The following is a 26,713-nucleotide window of genomic DNA, read 5'->3' as shown; positions in this document are numbered from 1 at the left end:
ATTTGGTTCGGTATTGGACTGAATTCTATTAGATCCGGTACTTAGTACTTGTTTTTTTGGAATTTCGGTCTTCAGTCTGGTTCGGTGACAACCAATAAATTTAGGTCCGAATCAAATGGATCGGTACTTATGATTTGTATGATCAATCTTTGAAACTTTGTAAGAGAATCTAATATTTTTCACCTAAAAATTATTATAAACTCAGCAATAGAGATTAATTAAATTAACCTTTATTTCAAATAGGTAGTTAATTTGATTTAATGAAATTAAAATTTAATAAGCGAATATGAAATTGCGAAAAGTCTTATTTTAGGTCCATTTCGATCTAAGACCGAACAGGGCCGAAAAATCGGGTTGGTCCCGTCCAGGACTGAAACTTTTAGGTCCGGTCTTTGATCCACAAAATTTATTTTTGCAGTCTTCGGTCCGGTTCGGTTTGGCCCTGTCCGGTCTTGGACCTATGTTCAACCCTAAATTATAATATATTATTTAAAATCTTGCATATAATTCTAAAAGAGATGATAATAATGCGTTCGGTCCCTTTAAGTTGGAGGAAAAGAAAAAAAGGAAAAGAGCCCTCGTCAAACACTCGCCTCAGGTTAATCTTTAACCGGCCCACGTAAACCGTGGTTAGCCCAACCTTGACCCATGAAAAACTAGGGTCGGGTCGGGTTGAACAAATCCAACCATGCCAACGCTCGACCTACCTCTAATTTGATATTATTTGAAAATATACTGAATCGGTATCCAACCCGCCCTCGACTAGGACCGTGCCGGTTTGGATCCACCTCCATCATGCTCGATCCCGCCCGTGTAGACTCACCTCCTAAGTCCTACCATGGGCCGGTTCCGAGTCCGCCTAGCCAAGCCTGGCCTGCCTCGAGTCAACCCGAACTGGCTCAAATGTTTGACCATGGCCACTAATATACTTTGCGTATACAAGCACACCAAGGACGATTTGTCTAATTAGTAAATCACAAAATAGTCAAATGTCAAATTTAAAATTACATTCCTGCCCATTCCTCATCTCATCCTATAATAAAAAAATGGAAAATAAACCCAAAGAAATAAAAATAAAAACAAAAAACAAGAAAATCCAACTAAAATTTGCAACCATAGTACTATCACCCTCTCCACAATTAGCAACAGTCACTTTCACTAATTCCAGATTATATCTTGATTAACAAATTAATCAAGTTTTAGTGAATCAAGAGTGATTATAATTGATGGGTTATTGATTAAAATAATCAAATATATAGGGTGTGATCCAATATCCATGGATATTAACATACAAAAGAGAAGGATTCAACTTTTTGTCTTCATTATTGGCATCATTACTCTCAGTATTATTGGTAATTTTCTAAATTGTTGAACCCCAGAATATTTATTTCAATTTTGTTGTCTTAGATAAGATTCCTTGATTGATTATTGTTATTATTTAATGTATATATTGACAATTTTAAAAATGGTATATTGTGGATTTGTATTTGTGGGTGACTTTTACTGTTTACTTGTCGATTAGTTGTTTCCGTTGCGCTTGGGAGATTGGCCTTAATTTCCCAACAATCTTAAAAGCTTAGTTATTTTTTGGTTGAGGGGTATGTATGAACAATGATTATTGATTTGAGAGTGTAAGTTTAAAAACTTGTGTAAGACGATCTTATGGAATTCATTAGGGGAGTGGCGGAGCCAGGATTTGTCGTCAGGGAGAAATGTTTACAAGGTGAACTAAGTAAAATAATCGAAACATGTAACTAAGGTTTCAGTTTTTCTATTAGGTTAGGAGTTAGGATTAGCCTGCCCAAGATGTGTTGACTTTTGGGTGTGGTGCAAATTGTTAGGTGATCATGTTGAAAAAAGTCTTATGGTTTTTGTCGGCTTTAGTAGCGGAGTCAGGATTTGTTGTTATGGGAGAAATTTTCATAAGGTAAACTATGGAAAAAAATCGGAAATTTTAACTGAAATTTCAAATTTTCTATTGGGTTAGGAGTCTTAGGACTTAGGACTAGCCTGCTGCCCTGCCCAAGATGTGTTGACTTGTGGGTGTGATGCAAACTGGTGAGTGATCATGTTGAAAAAAGTCGTATGGTTTATGTCGGCTATAGTTGAATATTTCAGGAGTGATCTATTTTTATGTAATTGAGTAAGGTAGGAGTTTTGTAGGTTTGTTATCAGTAGGGGCTTTGGTCTCGACTGAGAAGGAGGATTTGTTTAGCAAGTATATGGTTTCAATACATTTGGAGGATAACAATGTCGGAGTAGCATTATCTTGTATATGAATCAGAGCTTAGAAATGGAGTTGCGATTTGGTGAGTTTCCATACGCGCATAGCTGTGGTATAGTTGTGTACTTGCTTTAGCCATTGATGTGAATATTGGCTTTACAGTGGCCTATGATAGTATTACTTGCTGTCCCCGTAAGCGTGTAGATGGTATTCAAACCATTGTGAGTCTAGATAGTGTGGAGAAGTAAGAGCCCTAGGAGGATCAATGCTCATAGAGCTTCTATATAGCTTTCTTAGAATACTTGATGTTTGCCTTCTAGATTTACTACTGTATCTTATGTGAGAGGAAATATCTAAGAATGTTCGGAAGTTCTGAAATACTAATAAGTGAAAGATGGCATCAGCCTTACGATTTCAATGCTCTGATGGCCTTTTTATAATCAATGTGTTATTTGCGAAGATAGTTCCGCTCTGGCGTTTATGACTCTGAGCATTACCTAGTTGCTACTGTCAGACATCAGTTTCTCTGAGTACATCGATAGGGTTATTTATATCGCAGTCATACCCCTATCTTTTTATTTGTGCGGAATATTTTTTATTTTCAATTTATCAAAAATACATCCCCGATGTTCTTCATATCTGTTGGTTTATAAATTTGCTCTCATATATTCTCATCTTCCTGCTGTTCTTTAGTTATGCTGAGAGATGTCAGCTGTGCTGGGGTTAGCCATTGACAGCCAATGTAGATATTCGCCTCACGATGGCCTAGTAGCTAGTACTGATTGTGCGGAAGGCGTGGAGAATAATCCTATATAGCTTCCTCTGAGAACTTTATCACTGATCTCGACTGTATTTTCTGATTCCTGCATCTATATCACGGTGCTTCCACAGATCTAGAAGCTAAGCGCAGTAGCTCACATCTAATGTGCATGATTATAAACTTCCTTAACGCCATATCCATAATTGTTGCTTTTCATGTCATAGTCATGCTAATGTGCATATATATAACTAATGTTCTACATAAAGCTCGGGAAACACCTCAAGTCGTGTCATAGTACTAAAATCCAATTTCACCGCTAAATGTTTGTTTACATTTTCAATTTTCATTTGTATGTCCTACGAGCAATACAATTTCAACTTTATCGTGCTCTTTACAGCTGAAAAATGCCGGCATCTAGTAGGAGAAGAAGCATCGTCAAAAAGTGGACAATTCACGTTCCTAAACTGCTTTGATATGAGTACGGGAACCCTAGCATGCTCGGTGAAGGAAGGTGCGAAGCTTTACGTCAACAGTCTCCAATCAGCTCATGTCGAGCTGGCACGCAGCCGGGCAATGGAGACTTCACTGTCCGATGCTGTGTCACAAGGCGTGACTGCTAAAGAAGCAGCAAAACAAGCTGCCAAAGAAGGGAAAAAGGCGGCAAAACTAGCATCTCGACAAGTAAGGCGAATTACCGGGCCCATCATATCCTCGGCGTGGGACTTTTTTGAAGCCATTTATTTCGGAGGTACAATGACTGAAGGTTTTCTTAGGGGAAGTGGCACATTGATCGGTACCTATGCTGGAGGTTTCTTAGGGGAAGAGCGACTTGGTAGATTCGGTTACCTCATAGGTAGCCAGTTGGGTAGTTGGGTTGGAGGACGAATCGGGTTAATGGTTTATGATGTGGTGAATGGTGTCCATTATTTGCTTCAGTTTTCTGAGGGTGAAAACACAATCATTTATGAACCTGAGCAAGTATATGAATCTCAAAGTGAAGTTTACGAATCGCCTCCGGATGTGTATGAATCTCAAGAGCTGTAGGAAAACCAGCTTGAATCATTGTCAGATTGTTTATTTTTGAACTGGTTGTTTTCATTTCTTGTGGATATACTACTATACTAGACAGTTTGTTTTAAAAGAAGACTGTACATTTATATACCAAATATTGGTGACTAAAGATTTATTCGATTCCATGGAAGAAGTTTGTGCAAATGCGAACAATGCCAGTTTTTAGCTTGGGATCTTCTCTCGTGTATTCCTGAATTTTTTGGGTTTTCCAAGGTGTAACCCTCGTTTTTCACAAAAAAATTTGACTGACAATAATTCTTTGTTACAAGTTCAGGAAACGGTAATTTTTTTTTTGAAACCTATTATCTTGTCAATGCCTTGAATCTGAAAAAAAAATCACTGTTTTTTGAACTCGTAGCCGGTAGTTATGGTTGGTCAAACTTTTTTAACGAATAAACTTTGACCACCATAATTCCCGACTACGAGTTGAAACGTCGTGAATTTTTTTTCAAACTGAAGATCTCTTAAAGACGGTCAATTTGAAAAAAAAAAAAAAATGTTTATCGTATTCTGAACTTGTAGCCAAGAGTTACTCACAATCAAAGTTTTTTTACAAGAAAAGAGGGGTACACGAGAGAATATCTCTTTTAAATTTAATTGATAAGGACTCCTAATTGCATACTTGCATGTGTTGTGATTTGTGAATGATGAGTTGTACATTGCGAAATTCTTCACTCCCAACCATAAAAACATCAATCTCAAATACCGTAAAAAAAAAAAAAAAAAAAAAAATCGCGGTAGATAGGGATGAATCTTCAGTTTGGAAGAATGAGTACTTGCATATGTCAATGACTCAATTCATGCATTTTACAAAAAATGACATTTCTTCGGCATTGTTTGGAAAGAGAACAAGAAGTTTCTACAGGTCTGCGGTCTTAAAGAACAGCAGGACGGGGAAGCACAGGATATATTAAAGGTAGTGATATAATCTCTTCAAGAAATGTTGTAACAATTAGAATAGAAGAAGAAAACATAAAAATGTTTTACTTATCAAGATTCACCAGAAATACATGTTTCAGGTTTTCGACATCAGTTCTAAAGAGAAATCAATCGGGTGTGTAAACCACTTCATTACACCATTAACATCCGATACAAGAAAATTATTTTAAACAGCCATAAAGCAGTTTCAAAACGACCCAAATTAAACAAAATCGATTAAAGGTAGATCTATTCATCAACGACCACGCTGATCTGGCCTTTTTCGAGCATGTCATAGAATGCTCTCACTTTCCTCTGCTCATTCCAGTGATGCATTTTCCACAATGTTCCCGCTGCCAACCCAAGTCCAGTCGCGATAAATATCTCCTTCACTACACTCGGACCAGTCAGAACAACATGCGCAACTTTTCCACCAGCCATATTTCTCACCTGAAAGTAAGAATAGATTTAACAGATTATGTAGCATACAGAGAATGCAAGTAAAGACTCACTGCCTCCCTTGAGGATGACAAACGGATTAATAGTTATATCGCCGCTTGTGGAAACAAACAAATGTTATTCTCGCCCACACGTTAGAGTTATTATAATTTTCCACAGGATTCTGAACATAATAGATACAAGCATTCAAGTAACAAGTCAGGTTGACCTCATACACTTTTCAAATAACAACATGGTGACGGTTTCATGTAAACCAGAAACACGTGGAGACCCCTATTGATATCTCATGCCCCCTTAGTGAAAAAAGGCACACGGTGCATAACACAGGTGTGCTGCTCATGCACCTGAGGGCCTGAGGCACCCATTTTTGCAAACAAATTAATATTTTCAATGTAAGATATTTGCGATAATACCCCTTGCTATTTCCTTCTAAAAGAATTAGGGAAAAAAAAATAAGGAATTTGCATAGTATATCGCTTGATGTGCCTAATGCACAAGCCGCACCTAAGGCGAACTCGAGGCATGCCTCACTAAACTTAGTGAGCCCTAAAAAGATGAAATCAGTTATCATTGAAAATATATGTCAAGCATCAATAAGGGCAAAGAGTGACACAAAAAGAAAAAAAGTTCACACAATAACGCGATCAATTTACAATCCTTCTTCTAATCATAATCCAAACATACGCTTAGTGGCGAGACAATATTATACTCCAACAAATAAGAATCTCAATCGTAGCTAAACTGCAAATATATTTTTTTTTTACCAGAATGTTTACTGTTTATTACTTTATTATGTATAATTGTAGATTACCTTCCCTACATGATCAGTTTAGCAAACAAGACAGCTACAAATTGTGAATTTGTGGCAAGAAGTTCGGTGAAGCTACTCCGTATAAAGGTAGTTTGAACTATGAATTCAAAAAGGGTTCAAGATTCGTATACGTAAATAATATAGTACTGATTTACAATCTTATAACAATCCCAGAAAATGCATAGTAGTAAAAAGAACCAAAAACTATTCAGTCAGTAGTAAACCACAAACACATTCTTCTTCTACAAAAATGCTATCAGCTAACAAGACTGCGTAAACAGCCCACAAATTCACTGTTAACTGCATACACAAATCCAGTTATAACAAAAAAAGATACAAGCTTCCAATTTCTTTCCTAATTACCTCGCTTAGACTACTCGAGCTAATCAATCCAAAACAAGTAGCTGTAGTTGGTTATTCCTCAAAATAAATGGAGATGAAGTAACACATATAACCCATGTTACCCCGACTCAAGCATCAGACACTACTGTTTTACAAAGAAGTTTTCAAATTCTTCGCCTACAAAATGAAGTGTGGAAGCGTCTTGTCGTGTCAAAGTGTTTAGGTAGGGTGTTATAGGACCTAAACACGTGCTACACATGTTGGACCCAAACCCATACCCATTACAATACGTAAAACACACTTGAATGTTTAACCGGAAAATGTCAACATTTATCATGACAAATAACAAATTACCACAGAAAGTATTAGTTGGATGTTAAAAAAACTGCTTCTTAACCCTCAAATAATTAAACTATGTTGTAAATTGATCATAGATAGGGTTTGGGTCGCAAATACGAGACACGGACACAGACCCGCTTAATTTTTTCTACACCAAACCCGATCCAGAGCCAATAAGTCCAAAAATAAGATCCAAATCCGCCCCATTAGGGTCCGACTCAGCGGATCTGGGCAAGGTCCTGGGGACAAAAATTGACCATATATTGTCGATTACAAACCCCATAAAATTCATCCTAACAACATAGATATACAAACAATAAAAATGTAAACAAATGATTGGAACGGAGGGCGTATTCATGTTTACCTTTAATTAAAATACAAATAATAAAAAATAAAATAAAACAAATGACGGGGACGGAGGGAGTAATCCTAAAACTCAAATCGAATTGAATCGAACGAAAACAGATAAAATCATTCGATGAAGATCTAAGGATTAAGGAATGATGAAATTGAAATTAACAGAAAGGGAGGAGAGAGAAGTTACCTGCGAACGGTAAAATGGGAGTAAAATGGAGATTGTGAATTGTGAGAAGTTTTGAGCGACTTTGGTGGTGCTCAAGCTATTAGGAAACTATATAGACAATGATGTTATTGGTCCGGGGTTTGGGCTTTTAAGTATTTCAAGAAGATCAAGTCCGGCGACTTTTTATAAAACCGTCTTATGAGAAGCCTGGCTTAGTAAGAGGTAGCCAGATTGCCGATTCAGGATGATACTTGCATTTAGAGTTGGCAAGCTTAACCCGATCCTAGTGACCCGACTGGAATCCGAGTAAATCCGATCCGACAGAACTTGAGAATGTTGCAAACCGAAACCGACTCAACACGACCCGTAACCTGATGATTAGTTACCCAAACTGATTTGACATTGACCCAATTAAAATAATGACCCGAAATTATTATGCTTAATATTGATCAAAATGAATGTGATTTAGTAACTAGTGTTTAGTTTGATAAATTTGACTTAAAATGCAGTAACTACATCAAATAATGGTTGAAAACTTTAATGGTCAAAAATTGAAATAAAGCTATAAAAGTAACTGGATCCGATGCAAACCCGATCCGAGACATCGTCTAAGTGATCTGACCCAAACAGACCCGACATGAACTTGACTCAACTCGAAAGGGTAGGCTACCCGATATGATTCAAATACGGTATAACCCGACCCGACTTGACGCGATCCAAATCCGACTCGACTGATTGCCACCTCTACAATGCATTCACGCAATCTGATTTTTTTTTTTAAAAAAAAAATTTATGCATTATGATGACGAACGACCAATCTAAATATGTTGGCTCTAATCACAAGATTTAGATTATCAAAATAATAATAGAAAGTCTATTATTACTAGTTTTTTTTTGTCAAAAAGGATTTAGGCTTATTATTATTGGACGAATCTCATGATAGGACGAATCTCATGATAAGACCGTCCTATATAAGAATGAACAACTTTCTTCCAGGACGGTATATCAGGTATCCCATCATATATTATCGTTATCAATGAGCTAAAATATTACTATTAGTCGCACCGTCTTAAAAACTTGGTATACCATTAATGGAAATTCAATATCCTTTCAAGGTAAGACGACATAAATTTTTGTTCATCAATGTCGTATTCCAGATTCTAATGCTCAAAGCTATCGAAATTATGCAAGGATATTATGAGCTAATGCCAACCTTCATTTTCTATATCAAATAGGAGGAACCTTATATTAAAGTACATAGTTACATACGATCATGCTGATCACATAACGAGAATTGGTCTATCAGGCTCACACTCCGTTTATAGGTTCACATTTGACATGACTTAATCTTGCGAGACTAAGGGGACCGGATAACAAATCGCACGTCGACTGTAACCTTTCACCTTGAATCCTCAAATGCCACCACATCACCATCTATAATTTCTAAGCTCGAAAAAATAAGGAATGATTCGAGTTGCGGTTGACTTTCCTTGAGAAATATTACTGAAGCTAGAAAGTCTCCTGCAGCACAAATTTTAGCACTTCAGATATTATACAGTTATCCAATAAACATGCAGGGTCAATTATGGTAGTAACTATAAGTGCAGGGGTATATAAATCGAAAAAGGTTTTTAAAAATATACGTAAAATAACCTTACGTAAGTCATGATCACGACGTCTGATCAGCAGTAGCAGCTGCGAGTGGTTGCAGTGCTTTTAAAGGGTTCATGATGACACCGTCTATGAGACCATAATCTTTGGCTTCCTTAGCACTCATGAAAAAATCACGATCCGTGTCCTGATTTATCCTCTGCAAGCTCTGTCCTGTGTGGTATGCCAGGTACCCATTGAGATTTGCCTTATGGTGTAGCATCTCATTTGCCTGCCCACAAATATATGAATCGTCAGGTTCAAACGGTAAAAACTATCCCAGAAATAAATCTGACTTCCATATGTAGTTTGAAATTTGGTTACAAATTTTGTCAGATCCTCCGATGTCTAACACCAAAACCCAGTCTGTTTTTTTCAGGGTGCTATTGTGTAAACTGTAAACAAACCAGTTTATTTCAGATTCGTTACACAAGGGTGCTCAAGCTCTGTCTCTTGAGTTAAAACTAGAGGTGGTCAAATGCAGGTTTAGGCCGAACATGGGCCGGGCTCACATTAAATTTTCGGCCCACGAACAAGCGGGTTAGCGGGTTTGGGACGGGTTAATGGGCTGGGCCTTTGTATTTTTCTTAAAATGCCTTGTCCGTACCTGCTTATTTTGCGGGCGGGATGGGCCGGGTTCAATGGACGAGATGACCCATGAATAACTCTAGGCCTCTAGTTAAAACACTGCTGGCTTTATACGGTCTTGAATCTGAGACCTTGGCCCATTGTATGAAGCTACTTCATTTGGGAGCTGGGTTCAGTGGTTAAGCAGACGGGTTTAACTATTGGAAGGAATCAGTATTCAGTATCAGAGGTGTGGCGTTTACCTGGATGTCTATGTCAGTTTGACCACCCTGAGCACCACCAAGAGGCTGATGGATCATAATTCTTGAATTAGGCAAGCTATACCTTTTGCCTTTGGTTCCAGCACTAAGAAGAAAAGCTCCCATACTGCAGAAAAATGAAAAATACATTTTCAGAATACAAAAAACATAGCACAAGTGCTTCAAGCGCATGAATATTTCAGACTGTGTTCACTTGACACCAAAAAGTCCACTTTTTGATGTCAAAACTTAAACGTACGTGAAAATATTTTTCCTCAACTATCTACAGAACAGGAACTTTACTGCATAGGCTTCCAAATTAACAAAGTACAGAGTAACAAAAAATGAATCGCAACTATCTAAGTCAAAGATCAACTATCAGAGAACTGATGGTAAAAGAATAAGGCATCATCACCAATGAAAATTGGAGTTACCTAGCTGCAAGGCCAACACAGACAGTGGAGACATCAGGTCGAATGTGCCTCATTGTGTCGAATATTGCCATACCTAGATATCCAACAAATGTAATCAACCACTATGATAAAAGGAAGCGGAATTAAGTGCAAAAACTCGTCATTTCACTAATCAGATTACAATAAGCAAACATTTACCAGCTGTAACAGATCCTCCTGGGGAATTCACGTACATGACAATATCCTGCTCAAGGCAATGATCAATAAAAACAAATCAATGATCATATTCAAAGCGTATTTTCAAATTTTCAACAAACCAACTATCAAATCATGCAACTTTAAAGCACATTATCGAATATAACAGGCTAACTCCTAAACAAGCAAAGTTAAGCATAAATGTCACCATTTTTAAGAAACTCGAGTGAAGAATGACTGTTTATAGGCGTGTCCAAATGACCTGTGATGCTTGGACTTGGATATGAGGATCCTACACGGGTACGGATCCGAGTGTTGGATCCTTGAAATCTAAAAGACGAGGACTCGGATACGAGGATCCAAGTTTAAATTTGGACTCGGCTATTTTTTTTTTCTGAAAAATTGATTATTAGTTAAAAAAATCAAAGAAAAGAAAGGACAAATAGTTTCTTCATATTTAATGTGAATGATAACTTTATTACAGCATTAAATTCATGTCAAGATCAATCCCGATATAGGGTTGTTGTACAAAACAGAGGGTTATAACAAAACACTCTCACACCCAAGGATCTGATTTCTCATAGAAGGATCGGACAGGGGATCCATGTCCGGATCCGCGTCCGGGTTGTGTCCACAGGGTCAGGTGAAGAGTCCGAGCATCACAGCAAATGACTACTAAATTGCAGCATACATAAGAATATAGGCCTCTCTTTCATATGTATGAAACATGGTTCTAATAGGCCTGTTCCACGCTGGAAACTGAAATTTGAAATCGGTCAGAAATTCAGAAATCATTTCCACCTTTAGAATTCAGTTTAACAAATTTAAGAGGATATCTTTATCTGAATACGAGAATGAAGGGTGCTTATAGAATGATTGTTGTACGCCTAAGATAAAGTGCCAGACTAGCTTCTGATGTAAATGGCATAACTTCTAACAAAAGGACTTCAACTATTAAATGACATAATTCGCACATCACATAATCGACTTTAACATTAACACATTCGTGATGACACAAAGTTATACCGACAAAATACTAGCCAGAGCTAACAAAACGGACCTTAGTAGGATCAACGGCGTCAAGATAGAGAAGCTGTGCTACAATTATGTTCGCCATATCATCATCAACTGCTCCTCCACAACGAATTATTCTCTATAATTCATGATAAAAAAGTTAATCACAGCACCCAAAAAAAAACCAATGACAGCTACACCAACCAAAAACAATGAAATAAAAAACATACGTATTGAAACAACTGTGTGATGACACTTTGGAATCTCTCCGCCACCATGGGAGGTGGTCCTTGACCTTGCGCATAAGTCGGAAAATACGGCGATGATGGAGCTACCAAATCTTCCCTATCCAATCCAATCCAATCCAATCCAATCCGATTCAAACAAATGTTGCATCAATTTAGAGCATAATCATAGAAGCATCCATTATACAACCAAAATAAAACAATTATAGTGAACAATTAGTCCAATTCAATTTGAATTTATAGTTGATCTGATTTAGAGGTAAGATTAAAATTGGAAGCATAATCTTAGAATCATATACTTCATTCATACTAAACAACTAAAATTAAATAATTATAGTGAAAAATTTGTCCAATTCAATTCGAATTAAAATTGCGCGAATTTAGAGCTAAAATTAAAATTAGAATCATAATCTTAGAAGCATATATTATACAACTAAAATTAATCAATTAAATTTAACAAGTCCAATTCAATTCGAATTTCGTTGCATCAATTCAGAGCTAAACTTAAAATTGGAAGCATAATCTTGGATATCATACAACCAAAATCAATCAATTAAATCGAACAAATCATCCAATTCAATACGAATTAAAGTTGCACTAATTTAGAGCTAAAATTAAAACTGGAAGCATAATCTTAGAATCATATATTATATACAACTAAATCAAGCAATTAAATTGCACAATTGAACTCAATTAACATCAACAAAACCCTACCTAATCGACCAAAGTCCAGCGCGTTCATCTCTACGAGTACTAAATCCATCGGAATACACCGCATTTGCTTTCAAACTCCGGCGAATCTTCTCGTTAACGTTGTTAGATCTCAAAACCCTAGAAAATTAGGTTCAACTGGAAGAACAATTGAAAAAATTAGGTTAAAAATTGAGAGAAGTAAATTACACATACCTTTGAGTAAGAGGCTTAAAAGGAAGAGAGAGAGAATGAAGGTTATGGTGGTTAACAATGGAGGTGTTGAGTGTAGTTGAAGATTGTATAGTAGGTATACATGAGTACGCCATTGTTGTGTTCTAGTTTGAGCTTCTTCTTCTTTAGATATGTTTCCGAAGATAGAAGAGAATTAGAAGTGCAAAATATACGGTGTTACTCATTTTTATACTGGACTTAGATAAACAGATTAAATGACACTATTACAAAACACCACTTTTAAGTAGGGATGTCAATTTCACCCGCATCCATCAAAACCCGATCCATCCGATACTAAAAGATGGATGAAAACCCGATTTAAATGGATGATGGATGGATGACGGATGAAAGAGATGATGGATGACGGATGGGTTGGATGAAGAAATTTCACCCGCCATCCACCCGCCATTCATCCATCACCCGATTTTATTATTTTTTATTTAATTTTTTTTACGTATAACACATTATTAAGATATAAAATATTTAAATTTTCATATTTTTCTACTTTCAATATAAATATTTTGTGAACCTACCCACTAGAAAGTTAAACTAAAATAATTATCTAACTTTATTTTTGTAGAGAAAAAAAAATCATCATTTTTTTAACTTGAAATATATAAATACACAACACCCGTTTATCACCCGATCCACTCGTTTCATCCATGGATGATGGATGGATGGATGACGGATGATATGTTTCACGGATGACGGACGGGTTGGATGAGATTTTAAAAGGACGGATGGATGACGGATGAGGCTTCACCCGACCCGAACCCGATCTATTGACATCCCTACTTTTAAGTCCTCAAAGAAGCTGGTGGTTTGCCGTGGCTTTGGACTGGGTAACCGATTAAATGAGTTTTACAAAATACCACTTTAAGTCCTCAAAGGAGTCGGTGGTTTGCCGTGACTTTGGACTGGGTAAGGCCTACGTAGGCTTGAACCTAAACTTTCGTGTACCAAGAAAAATTGACACTTCTACCAAACGAGTGACACAAGCGTTTTTTATACTTTTATCCTTTGCCGTTATCACTCCCTATTCTTAGGTAGGATAAGTTGCGGACCATAAATTTTGCAACGGTTTGAACCTCGATGGGTGATTGTTGGGTTGGGTGGCTAGCTTTTACGGTTGCATGTGTCGGTCGGGTTGGTTTAGTTGGTTGAGTCTGGTGAAGTCAATTTCTAACTTATCCGAACTATTCAACTTGATTGGGATAGTTTCCGTTATAATTCAGATCGAGTCTGCTAAATCGTCTAATTCTCGATATGCCCATTACAATTCAATTCAATCGGAACTAATTGAATTTTGCTTATAAGAGTTTTATTAAGAGACGAAAGCATATATTTGATTGGTTGCAGTTTGGTTAAGATGCATTACTTGTGTAAGTTATAATGACTTGATAGCAATGTTACTGCCCACTAACAAAAATCACATCCACAATATAAGAAAAGTATACAATTTGCTGAGTCGTTTTGTTTGGTTTTATATCAATCGAAAGACGTAGAATAGTCGCACCTTTGGCTTCAATTGAAAATAGGAACTCAATCAAGCTCATACGAGAAAATAAATCAAATCACGAACGAAGACAGGGAAAAGAGGACAAGGGGAGAGAGTAACGAGGGCAAAGAGATGCATGAAGTAGCTAACAGCATAGATTAGATAACTAAGCAAGGGACCGGCACCAATGTACCCTAGCCTACCAAACTTAATAGAGTTCTGCAACTGCTAAACTACACGGCTACACCTAATTAGTACTCGTACTCATTAAACATATTACAGTACCTAGTTAATATCAGCTGATACAATTACACACCGACAGACTCTGTTAGCTGACTTGTTCAGGCTGAGAGACCTGCGAACACAGGTTGTGGGCCTGATACTGCTCGAAGGAAGTTGTCGAATGGGCTGGCTGGAGGCAACCTCAGTGTACTAAGTTGATCCCGGGATCCCAATAATCCAAGCATGGAATCTGCATGAAATGATCCCTACACAAGAAGCAAAGAGATAAAATCATGTCCAAGAAGGATTTCGATACTGTTTAAGACATTAAGCTCGAGATAATCACAAGTTTCAAGTTGTCGCATGAACGGAACATAATTCAAGGACTTGACGCTACCTTGTTAATTAATGCTTGTTCATCTCCAGGTAGCTCAAAACCATTTCCAGTAGAGATGTTTTCTTGAGACAACCAATTGGAAAGCTTCTTCCTAGTGCTCGTCTCCAAAGCTTCACAGTTGCTAGCCACGGCGCTGTAAGGGAGAGGTGAGGTCGAGACTGATGTCGCAACTACTTGACCAGCTACTTCAAGTGCCTGAGGACAACATTATAGTGGTAATTTTTACAAGGTTTATGGCAAGTGGAAAACGAAGAACTACTTGACCAGCTACTGCTGAAATAAGATGATTTTCAGAAGACTAGGGGAAAAGAATAATAGTGTAGGCCTAGTAGACGTACGACCTCAGTAAAGCTTTGCGACTCTAGTTGCATATGCAAAGTGAGAAATTAAATAGAGGGGGACATTTCCATTTGGAACTAAATCAATGAATGACTAAATAACAAAAACCGTAAAAGAGCACATGTCGGCTATTTTAATTGGCAAAATCAAATCACTAAGGGTGTGTTTGGATTGAGGTATTTGGAGGGAAAAGAAAGGGAGGGAGAGTAGGGGATTTAAAATCCCTTATTTGGATAGCAAATGAGTGTAGAGGGAAATGGAGGGGGAGAGATTTTGAGGGGTTTAATTTCCCTCCTCCAAGCCTAATCAAAATCTCTCCAAAATAGGCAAGATTTGGAGGGAAATTGTATCCAAACAACCACACTCCATTCTCCCTCCCCTTCCCTTCTCTCCCTTCCCCTTCCCTCCTTCCTCCTCCCCTCCCTTTCTCTCCACTTTTGCTATCCAAACACACCCTAAGTGGTAGTACTCATGGGCGTCATGTAATGGCTTTGAGTTACTTTACACCCAAAAAAAAGACCCCATAATCTTTGTTGTTCTCTGATGCTGTCGGATACAAAATAATAAATGAAAAATGGGTAAAGAAATAAAAGACATAATACTCCGTAATAGCCTAAGGATGGAAAAGACGATGAAATAAACAGAGGCCATTGGGGAAAGGGGCTTGTCAAAAAATATCCCCAACAATTACTGATAGATGAACCAACTCAACCAAAACCTTAAGGTGATGGTTGAGGCCCAACTATTATAAATATTCCTCAAATGCCCGTTTCCACTTCGAGTTTCAACTATTATAAATATTCCTCAAATGCCCGTTTCCACTTCAAGTTTTTGAGGAGTTTTGAGGTTGCCAGGATTTGAACCCGTGACCTTCGGTCACACTGGCTCTGATACCATGATAGATGAACCAACTCAACCAAAACCTTAAGGTGATGGTTGAGGCCCAACTATTATAAATATTCCTTAACTTATATGCATGAATGTAAAAAATGGCTTAATTACAGCAAGGACGGAAAAAGAGGCTCACTGATTCTAAAAGCTGGCCAATGCTCATGATATGAGAAGGAGAATTTGATTCTTTAGGGCCGGAGATATTCACGGCAGAAAACAAACTTGTCACGTCATCATCAGCCACTGAGCTTATAGATAAGTTCTGCCACATAAATCCACTCTCAATAACACAACTATACAAATACGAGTAATAATTTGCAAACAAGCAAGTAATCTGAATGGAAAAAGCATTTTCTATAATGAATCGTGTATGGGACAACCCAAACCCATGTGCATTTCTCATCTAATCATAGAGTTGATGTGTAGTTAATCACACATGAAGAGAACCTAATAAGTTTTTGTGTTTCGTCAACATTTCAGGTGGAAACTTACTCCGTCAAGAGAAGGGGAGTCCTTTAGTTGGCCAATGATTTGAAGATGATCGAGTTCTCTCAACTCTTTTGGAGCAAACATAAATGCCTCGTCGGGAGAGAATGTAACTGATAGCTGATTGAGTAGTTCCTCTTCGTCTATCTACAAGAACATATTAGTCATTTACACATTCAGACCTACAGAAACATAAAACAAGAATAAAACACCTGCCAGTGATTTAGTTTCATGAACGAGACAAACCTTAACGATGCAGCAAAGATACCGAACTATGATATCCAGCAAAATCTTCTCAGATTCGATATTCTTGTCTTGTAAGTCAGCAAAGAAAGAGGTAGCTGTTTGGTTGTCTAGTGCTGAGCCATACTGCCTCAGATCTACTTGAGGCTTGACATACACTTGAAGATCCTCATTGATGCCCAAGTAAGGATCAGCCTGCATGATTTCCAGTCATTAGAATGGCAAGATGTAGACTTTCGGAATAGTTTTATATGCAAGACCTAGATTGCACTTCAAAATTACTTGAAAAAAAAAAGTGAAAATTTCCAAACTTCGGTGCCCTGAGGTTTCACAAATTCTACTTTCGTAGTTTGGCGATTTCCATCCGTCACTTTGGTGGTCTACGGTATAATATAGTCAAACTTCATCTAATAAATGAAGTTTTTCAGCAATAATGAAGTGTCTGAAAGAAAGCTTACATCACATGGAGCTTGAGACCTAAGAATATCATTCAACTCCAGTATTTGATACATTCTGGCAGCAAACATAAGCATCGCACTTGATGTGATAAAGACTGATCTCCTGCAAGTTGGAGGCAACTTCCCTGAAAAGCAAATCAACATTTATTAACTTAACCATCATGATGTAAAAAAATATAATGTGAAAAGTCATATTCTTCCTTACCAAAGCTGGTATATACTGAAACATTTCTCAGCGACAAGGGAAGCTGGAAAAAGCGCACAATAAGGTTTTGATTCGTTGTCTGCAGTTAAACAAATTGGTCAGATCAATGTGACTGAAAATAATAGATTTGCCTTCAAACCAAAAACAAATGAGCACTTAACAGTAGAATATTTTGAAATTTTTTTCCACGCACAACGTATCGCATTACAGCCTCCAAACGTGTACGCACTGACTCATAATTATACCCTTCCAAGTCCCGCCATTACAATAATTATATTTGTTATACTCATAAAGTCATAAGTATAACAATTACTTGATGTAGCAATAATAATAACAAGTAATGCTATATATTTTTTTTTTTTAAAAAGGCTCCTTGCTTTTGTATGTTAAAATGGAGTGTAATATCCCAGTCTAAAAAATTCCATGACGTATGCAAATGCTAGCTAATCTTGGATCAGAATCACCTTCATGTTGGAAGAAATGAGTGTCAAGCAGTAAGAATGAGCAATTGCTTCAAAATTTGATGGTGAGTTGTCCGAAAGATTGGCCTGTATCCAAAACCCAGAAAGCAATTGCAATATCTGATCTTCACACAGCTTCATCACACATGGCTCCTGCAGCAATTAAACAACTCAATATGAATGCAATAATAAACTCATCACCCAAACTTAAGCATGGTATTTAACAACATTTGCGACACCATGGTATGGATCGCATTTATAGAACTACCAAGTTTAGGCCAGATGACTGATTCCAAGATTAAGTCTCAACCGAGATTAAATGCAATGAACATAAGATAACAGTACTAGACTACCTCATAAACGATGTTTGTTCCACAATTCCTGTCAATGATGGAGGTTAACTTGTAGAATTTAGGGGAATTTCTACGGGTCCAACCCTGTTTACTCTCATCCTCTGAGAAATCTTTACTCTTGAAATCATCCATGCTGCTACCCCCATTCATCCCTTTCCCTTTGGAAACTTTTTCTTTCTGCAACTTCTCGAGTAAAGCCGTCACTGAATCAGATGTTGATCTACTGTTGGACTTCCATCTACTTGTTTCATAAGTTCTCCAAGTACTTGGAAATAATAGAATTGCAAATATCTGATGAGCAAGAAGGCGTGCTTCGATATCCTGATGCAACATAGCCTTCAAAAGTTGAAGGAGCAGTGTTTCTGGAAAGGCCTGTACAGATTAATCAGGATTAAGCGACGGCTCCTGCTTTTTTTCGCAAGAGGATTAAGGATTGCAAATATCTTACTCTTCTCCTTAATCCTAATGCCACATTTAAGTAAATAACCCCGCAAAAAAAAGAAAGATACAATGTAGGAACTTTATTCACAGGCACCCCAAAGAAAGGGAAAACAGGAAGCTTTTTTTTGGACAGATGGACTAAGGTACTAAAGATAAAACGTCAGTCGCTTTTTGCCTGCTTGTGGTAAAAAAATTAATGAGATTATGAGAATATTTTTTTGCTAACTAAGGCTCCAAAACGACAGTCCCAATATTACCTGCTGCAAATGGGAATAGACAGCCACAGTTACATGAGCAAGAATTAATACTGAGCTCAATGTTGCACGTGCTACAAGTCCAGCAGGGGCCAACTTCTCGAGTGCAATCACCATTAAATCAAACAATGGACTTGGGTCATTAGTCTGCACGATGAGGAGGGAATAGCTAAGAAACTGTGGCAGCAAATAGAACCAGAAATCGATAACTAAGAAGCAGCTAAGGGGTGCAATGGTATTAACATTGTTCTTACCCCTTTTGCGATTTCGAGCAAGCAAGATTCTATTGAATTTTGAAGATGGACATTCAAGTTCATGTCTTCTTCCCCAATAGGGCCAGCTGTAGCCTGAAGACTTTTCCTCAAGTGGCATAGTAAATCAACAACACATCCAACATCAGCAAGAGTGATTCCTGACCTCATCTGCCGTGCCAAGGTTGCAGCAACTTGAACAATACAAGACTTAAGGGCCGGGTCATGTGCTACATTTTTGTGGTCCAAATGACGTACGACACTGTTTAAAATCACCAGCTGCTTTTCTGATAAAAAAGAAAAAAAAAAGCATCGAGTTTTCACGGTATTACAGCAATGAAACACGAAGTAAATCAAAGCAGCACTCAACAAATATAAAAGAATGAAGACCATCCTATCATGGATAAGCAAAAAAGGTGAGTGACGAATATGAAGAAACCATATACCAATAACCCAACATGCGCACTACCATTTGAAGAAACACTTCAAAAATAGTGCCAGAACTCAAGGCTAAAAATCACAAAAAGACCAAGGAGACTATGTCATCAGTTAACATATACCTGGAACCTCCATGAAATAGCACATATCACACAGCACAATAACAGCCAAACCCTGCTGAGATAGCCACTGTCGATTTTTGTCAAAATACACAAACATTGGCTCAAGAAGATGCCGTGCTGGGGTCCTCTCTTTTGCAAATTCAGACATCCTTTGAAGACAGATTTGTGCCCATATTCTCGGATTCTCAATCTCCTCTCTACGAAAACAAATATAACGGGCAAGAATAGTTAAACCTTCATTACGCCTGTGAGATCATTAATGAAATAATATTCATCAAATCGACACCCAAAATAACTTGCTTGTGTCGTGCAATTACTTACCTTGTTAGTGAAAGAATGTTTTTCCTTTCCGGAGGCGGCCTTACAGTAGCTGAGCAAGCACTTGAAACACCAATGCCAGCTCCAGTTTGGCCTTCACATCGAACAACCTCATTCACCCAAAGATGACGCTGTACCACACTTTCCTCATCCCGCAAATCTTCTTCATAATTATCTAGTGTAGCTTGCACAATCTGTGCAACATAAAATAATGTGAAGTTCATTAATAACAGGCGATAGACGTTATAAGATTACTAATAGGAATATTTATAATAGTTGGGCCTCAACCATTACCTTAAGGTTTTGGTTGAGTTGGTTCATCTATCAATTACTAAGTACGAAATAAATAGCAGATCATCCCTACTCACAGGCCACGGTATAAATATTGCCCACGATACCACATCGTGACCGAATTACAGAAGTTTCAATGGTTACTATAAATCTTGGCCAGAATACCACATAGTGACCAAATTTGCCACACTTTATCACGCAAAGACAGATAACGGTGGGTACAACCACCAATTCTAAGATAAGTGTCAATCAGAGTTTAAATACCAAGGCCCTACCCTGACTCAAGAAAATTGCATACATAGCTTTAACAATAAAGTTCCACGGAAACTGACCTCATCAATATCATTGAAGATATGGGAAAACTCTGCCATGTACCATACCTGCAACAAAGAAGCTCAGGCCAAAAACAGGGAAGAATAGGGAGGAGAGACAGAAATCATGACCTTAGAGAATACCAGGCTGAAAACTTACCATAGCCGAGAGGCACTGCAGGGATGATGCTCTCAAGGTGCGTTTATCATGCTCTTCACCCATCTCACGAGCTAGCATACACAATTTTCGTATAGAGCTTCCAATATTGTGGGCATAAGTTCCATCAGTCTGTGTGCATTTCATGTCAAATTAAGAAATCATAGTATAAAATTTATAGACCCCACCCTTCAGTATTAAACATTATTAGCATTACACAATGTCCTTAGGGGCTCTTGCCTATGGCAGCAAAGTATTCTAACGTCCACAACATCGACAAACCCTTGCCAGTTGCCAATATCCACAACAGAAAAAACATATCCTATTATTACCTGACAGTAAATAAACTGAGTTAATGTTTGACATCCAGCTTTCTGCACAGAAACTTGCTTTGAACAATCCAAAAGTTCATCGCTAAGAGTCAACAAGCTGGCAGCAAAGTAGGCCCTGGTAAAATAAAATAAATGCAGTTACATTTAAATTCTAAAGCAGTTATTATCTTTTCCAGGATGTGGGGCGTGGACATAGTTAAAGAGACCGAAGCAAAGGTCTACATTATACAGACCATTAACATCCAATTATGTGCATGTATCACAATGAAACAGGAGGGTCAGTATCGACAATAAAAACATTCAATGTTTCTCAGTGCCTAGAAATGTCATTTAGCAACAGAAGAAAGGTGCTCTATAGTAACTTAAAAGAGCAATATATAAAATACAAAAAAGAAAAAAAGGAAAGCCAAACATACATTTGTTTTGCACACGTACAGATCAGCTTGTTGTAAGCTTCCATAATAATGCTGACAATCTTAACATGTCCATACCGCAATTCTTTGTGAAGTCTCTCTTCAAGGTATTTAGTAATCTGCAATGATATTGAATTCCCATTGCGCAAGAGGCTAAGATAAATCCCAAAATGCAATTTATTTAGTTAACAATAAAGAGCTATGATCACAAAAAGTTACCTTGGGAATACGAACAGGATTCTTGGCTGCATACTCACATAACTTCACAATTTTTCGCTCATTTGCCTGCCCGTCCTGAACATGGGGAAACTAATTTAGAATTGGGTTATAACTCTTCTACTGGTGCTAAAACAAGGAACCAGTAACATACCATCCTCCTAAATGCAACTGAGCAACTGAGTTGCTTTACAATAATCTCGGCTTTTAAAAGTGTCAGCTATCTTTTATTATCATATATACGGCTTATAAATAAGAGCCTACATGTTAAAACCTACGTTTCTTTTCCGACATGGGTGCACCTTCAAGTGTCACGCACATGTAAAATTGTCATATATCAGACATAAGTACGCATTTCGATAGCTTACAACTCCAAACTTGAGCAAGTTAAGAACAGCACAGCAATCAAACACTCGAATTTACTCACCAAAACCATATGCATAAAATTCACTAAATCAGCAACCAAAACTACATGGTAATTGTCCATGAAACTGCAAAAATAAAGTTTCTTCACACTTACAGGAGATTTCGGAAAAATGTCAGCAATTAACTTTTTGTAGCGCTTCACAGGTTGCCTGGACCTAGACCTTAGAGCAGGACAGCAAACACACATGCTCTCACAAGCTGGGAATAATGTCCTTGAAATAACCCCCATTTCCTGCATTTCCCACAAATTCAACCAATTTGTCAAAAAAACCAAAACCCTCTCTTACACACATTAAATTGAACATAACAAGCCTTATTCAAAAAAACAATTTGGGGTCGGCCAACATGACTCGTCATTTGAAACCGTCTAGGGATCCCAAATTGAACATAACAAACAAAACCTAAATCCCAAAAATAACTTTGGGTCCGCTAACATGAATCATCATTCTAAACCGTTTAAGGAGTCCAAATTGAACCACAGCATACTAAAAGTAAATTCCCAAAAAACCAAACTTTTCACACAATGCAGCTACATACAACAAACCAAGATGGTAAAAAATCCTTAAAAATAAATCGAGGGCTTAAAAACTACTCCCCGCGACTCAATCATTTGTTTACATTATTAACCTTGTAATGACCGAGACAGAGAGAGTACTATGGATTTATAGAATGGATAAAGTTACCATCTTTGAAGCTAAAAAGTTACACACATTTTTCCTAACATAAATGTAACTCCAAAAAGAGGTTTAACAAAGGAAACGTAGATGTTTTATTCAACACAACAAAAAATTACCCAGAAAAACATGCAGAAACAGAGAATAATCATCAAAAAGGAAGAATCTTTCAACATTCTACACCAAAAATTAACTTTTTACTCATACATAACATAAATCCACATCATAAAACAATACTATTTAATTTTTTATAACAACAGCATTAACCCAGCACCTCAAGAGCTTCTGCAAATTGTGGGGTAAGGGGTCGGATGTATGCAGTTTTACTCTTGTATTAGCAACACAAAGAGGCGGTTTCTGAATAATTATTTAAATTCTTACATTTATTCAAAATGTGATCATAAACAATTAAACATAACGTCTATATAATATATGCAACAACAAAAAAAGACGAAAACTTTGATGAAAAAACGGAAGAAATTAACAAACCCAGTATAGAAAATGATCTAAAGGAGTGAAAAAACTTACTACAGTAGATAAATTACGTGATTTTGCAGAGATTTTGGGGGAAAACAATTTGAAATAAATTGTTTTGAAATTAGAAATGAAATGATGAAAAAGGGAATTCACGGGTGTGAAACAAAAATGAAGAGAGATGAGGGAGAAAGAGAGCGCGCGTGGTTCGACACAAATTAGGACACTAGTTAACATGTAAGACGGTCAAATACTGTGAGACGGTTTGATAGCGTGAGACGATTTTATCACGTAAAAAACATTAAGAGTAAATTTTTGTAGGATAAATCTAAATACGGATTTTTTAACATTTGCCCTTAAACATTTAAATATTGCTTCCTCCATTTCTCTTTTTATCTTTTTATTTGCTTTTTAAAGGTTAACATTTTCCAACTTTGACCGTAAATATCCTGAAGAATAAATTATGCCCCTAAAAATTATAAAACGTAAAAACTTACCTTTATTATCAAAAAATATCTTTTCCAAAATACTTTTTTCTGACTAAAAAAGTAACATATAGAGTACAGACGTTGAAAAATATGGTTAAAGTTTCTCGATACCGCAATAAAGCAGATGGGGCTACAAAAATGGAGGAACTAATAATTTTTTTTTAGAACACCAGTTTTTATTAAACACAACGCTTTTCGTCACAAACTGAAAACGGGTAAAATGTTGTCATTTTTAACTACAATATATGATCATTTTAATGACAAATTATTATACCTTAAAAAATCGTTCTGATAACTTTTTTTTCTAAAATTGGTTACATTTTCAATTTTCGTCTAAATGGGTCACATTTTATTAGAGAAATATTATGAGTAGATATTGTTAGAGTGATATTTGAAAAATATCCTCTCTCCTATCCAAACTAAAGGTAATAGTTGTTTTCTCAGACTTGTCGAAGCACGTTTTGCAACGTGAATATCTTTAGTTACACATTATTTAAAATTATAAAAAGTTATATTCTTATACTTCCTCCTATACACTACGCAATTGCTAAATTCAACACGTCATTTTACTCAATCCCACACATTTTGCATGTTTATTCCACTATTACCCTTTATTAAAAAAAAAAACATGATTGCCAACCACGACACTCCTTCCCACAACCCCAATCACCCTCCACCAGCACCGGCCACCTGCCCCTCGGCGCCGACCTCCTACCCCCTCGCCGTCAAATTCATGCCAGCCAGCCGTCGATTCAACACTTCCGTTGCGGCTAATGGTGGATCGAATGATGATTGCGGCTAAGTCAAGGAGACAGACATGGTGGGGGAAAGAGTGGTTGGCGCGAGTATGGGGTCGGGGAAGGGTGATCGGCAATGAGGAGTAGTCGACGGTGGCGGGAGTGATAGACGGTGAGGTGTAGTTGACGGTAGCAAGGGTGGTTGGCTGTTGGCTTTTTTTTTATTTTGATTTTTCCCTTAGTGAGAGTGAAAATTTAGGGTAAGAAATGAGAGGGATAAACTCGGAAAAAGATGAAAAAATGGGTGGGATTTAGTAAAAGTGTGTGCGGGATTTAGCAAGTCCTATTCACTAACATCTTCCACATTTTCTAAATCGGAAAATTCACAAAGATCTTACACTTTCCTTATTTGTCCATTATTTGCGGTTAATATAACATCTAACCCCAATACCACTCCACTAAATATTGGTCAAAAAGTAATGTGGAAGATCATATAGAATAGGAGGGAGTAACTTTCATGACGATAAATCAAATAAGATCTCACATGACTATATTTTGTGTAACACTCCGGCCCAAACCGGGTGGGGAGCGGTTACTTATGATAGCTCACCAAGTTGTGTACATGGGCCACAGATCAACACGGGTCCTTTATAGCGTATTTTGTCCTCACTCATGCGCATCCCGGTAACCTTTCCAAAAGGTCACCCATCCTACGACTACTCCCAGCCAACCTTTCCAGAAGGTCACCCATCCTAAGACTACTCTCAGTCAAGCACGCTTAACTTCGGAGTTCTTTTGCATGGATTACCATAAAAGAAATGGCACTTTGTTGATATGAGTAGTACTTTTAATCCCTTTAAGCACTAGTCATTTAAGCCTATCACTAGACCTCCTCAATTACCGTGGGATGTTACATCTACATTATATAAAAGTCAAGTCTTTTTAAGACTTCTGATTGGCTGCTTCAATTAAGGAGATAAAAAAACTTTTGACCCCACTACTACTTATACAATCACTTACATAAATTTTGATCAATTAATTTCTTACTTCAATAACTAGTATAGTTCCCGTGCAAATGCACGGTTTTTATAGGTAAGGATGTTTGAGTTTGTAACAATTAAAATATGGTAATTTAATTCCTTAAATTTAATGATAAAATATTCTATTGGTGGTGTTTTATATCAAAAACTGGAAAATACAACGAATAAGAACTGGAAAATACAATAGGAAAAATCGTAAGGAGATGATTTTAGGCACATTAATAGACAATAAATTTATTTTAAACAAATAAATTTCAAAGTGAGAATTTAAAGAGACTACTTATTAGTAAATAAAATCTTAAGAAGATTATTTTATTTATTTATGGCATATATATAAATAAAAAGAGATGATGAAATCAATTAATGTTGAGTGGGGGCCACTATTAGATGTGAATATTTAGGGGGGAAATTTGAGCGGGAAAATTTATAGTTTTGTTAATCTTTTAGTATATAGGGGATTTTTAATGCATCGTTAACTAAGTAAATTTAATAACTACGGAATTAACCAACATAACAAATATAGGTCTAAAAGATCTCGCAAAAAAAATCATTGAAATGAAAATTTTAAAAATCAAAAAAAAAATACCATAATAATTACACCGAATAAATCATTATGGTGATTTTTTTAGCATAAAAATCACCATAATAATACATAACAAATACTTATATTGATAAAAATAAAAATATTTAAAATCGAAAAAAAAACTAGTTTTGTGTTATAGAGTAAGAATAATATTAAACATTCCCTACCATCATGAATAATGTAAAAAAACAAGTGTTATCTTTGATTTGGATGGAAGGAAGTATATATTTATATTTTTCTAGAGTGATATTTGGAAAATATAATTAGGAAATATTACGCGGTAATATCAACTAATAATATATCTCTAATTTATTTTTCTTCGTCTTTGACTTGTGACAAAAGTAAATTGACTATTTCTAGAAATGGATCATCTCATGGTATAAAACCGTCTTATTTTATCGTAACTCGTGATCAAAGCAATTAGTAGATTATACAACTGGTTGTATGTAGTTTATGTACAACCTTTTCAATGTTGTCGA

General features: G+C 36.8%; 4 protein-coding genes across 14 annotated transcripts; 1 reads left to right on the top strand and 3 right to left on the bottom strand.

Moving 5' to 3' along the window:
- Positions 1-1,022: 1,022 nt before the first annotated feature.
- On the top strand, positions 1,023-4,223 carry LOC141647147 (uncharacterized). Its single transcript, XM_074455216.1, has 2 exons — positions 1,023-1,352; positions 3,382-4,223. Exons 1-2 carry the CDS (start codon positions 1,277-1,279, stop codon positions 4,026-4,028), a joined length of 723 nt encoding a protein of 240 aa, XP_074311317.1. The 5' UTR covers positions 1,023-1,276; the 3' UTR covers positions 4,029-4,223.
- Positions 4,224-5,013: 790 nt separating this feature from the next.
- Positions 5,014-7,550, bottom strand: LOC141647146 (cytochrome c oxidase subunit 5C-2-like). Its single transcript, XM_074455215.1, has 2 exons — positions 7,469-7,550; positions 5,014-5,423 (listed from the first exon to the last, which is right to left on the bottom strand). Exon 2 carries the CDS (start codon positions 5,412-5,414, stop codon positions 5,223-5,225), a length of 192 nt encoding a protein of 63 aa, XP_074311316.1. The 5' UTR covers positions 5,415-5,423; positions 7,469-7,550; the 3' UTR covers positions 5,014-5,222.
- Positions 7,551-8,642: 1,092 nt separating this feature from the next.
- Positions 8,643-12,935, bottom strand: LOC141647145 (ATP-dependent Clp protease proteolytic subunit 5, chloroplastic). Of its 5 annotated transcripts, none has more exons than XM_074455211.1 (9): positions 12,698-12,935; positions 12,506-12,622; positions 11,777-11,891; positions 11,593-11,685; positions 10,536-10,581; positions 10,359-10,431; positions 9,928-10,051; positions 9,091-9,329; positions 8,643-8,988 (listed from the first exon to the last, which is right to left on the bottom strand). In XM_074455211.1, the coding sequence occupies exons 1-8, from the start codon at positions 12,808-12,810 to the stop codon at positions 9,117-9,119; spliced, it is 894 nt and encodes a 297-aa protein (XP_074311312.1). In that variant the 5' UTR covers positions 12,811-12,935; the 3' UTR covers positions 8,643-8,988; positions 9,091-9,116. The 5 variants fall into 5 exon arrangements, with proteins under 5 accessions (XP_074311312.1, XP_074311311.1, XP_074311310.1 ...); XM_074455210.1 differs by having other exon boundaries at positions 8,643-8,968; positions 9,101-9,329; positions 12,698-12,928; XM_074455209.1 differs by having other exon boundaries at positions 8,643-8,968; positions 9,106-9,329; positions 12,698-12,893.
- A 1,411-nt stretch (positions 12,936-14,346) lies between these two features.
- On the bottom strand, positions 14,347-23,606 carry LOC141647143 (protein SEMI-ROLLED LEAF 2). Of its 7 annotated transcripts, none has more exons than XM_074455205.1 (20): positions 23,441-23,606; positions 22,333-22,470; positions 21,816-21,890; positions 21,600-21,715; positions 21,184-21,298; positions 20,855-20,983; positions 20,716-20,763; positions 20,096-20,286; positions 19,775-19,971; positions 19,218-19,501; positions 18,967-19,110; positions 18,269-18,640; positions 17,919-18,068; positions 17,455-17,533; positions 17,250-17,374; positions 16,795-16,986; positions 16,555-16,695; positions 16,199-16,324; positions 14,833-15,027; positions 14,347-14,701 (listed from the first exon to the last, which is right to left on the bottom strand). In XM_074455205.1, exons 2-20 carry the CDS (start codon positions 22,465-22,467, stop codon positions 14,555-14,557), a joined length of 2,961 nt encoding a protein of 986 aa, XP_074311306.1. In that variant the 5' UTR covers positions 22,468-22,470; positions 23,441-23,606; the 3' UTR covers positions 14,347-14,554. The 7 variants fall into 7 exon arrangements, with proteins under 7 accessions (XP_074311306.1, XP_074311303.1, XP_074311305.1 ...); XM_074455202.1 differs by having other exon boundaries at positions 18,266-18,640; positions 23,402-23,602; XM_074455204.1 differs by having other exon boundaries at positions 18,266-18,640; positions 23,441-23,602.
- Positions 23,607-26,713: the final 3,107 nt, after the last annotated feature.

The sequence above is a fragment of the Silene latifolia genome, chromosome 3 (assembly GCF_048544455.1).
Source record: "Silene latifolia isolate original U9 population chromosome 3, ASM4854445v1, whole genome shotgun sequence".
NCBI lineage: Eukaryota > Viridiplantae > Streptophyta > Magnoliopsida > Caryophyllales > Caryophyllaceae > Silene > Silene latifolia.
Note: the sequence above shows the minus strand (reverse complement) of the source record. Positions and strands in the feature narration are given on the sequence as shown.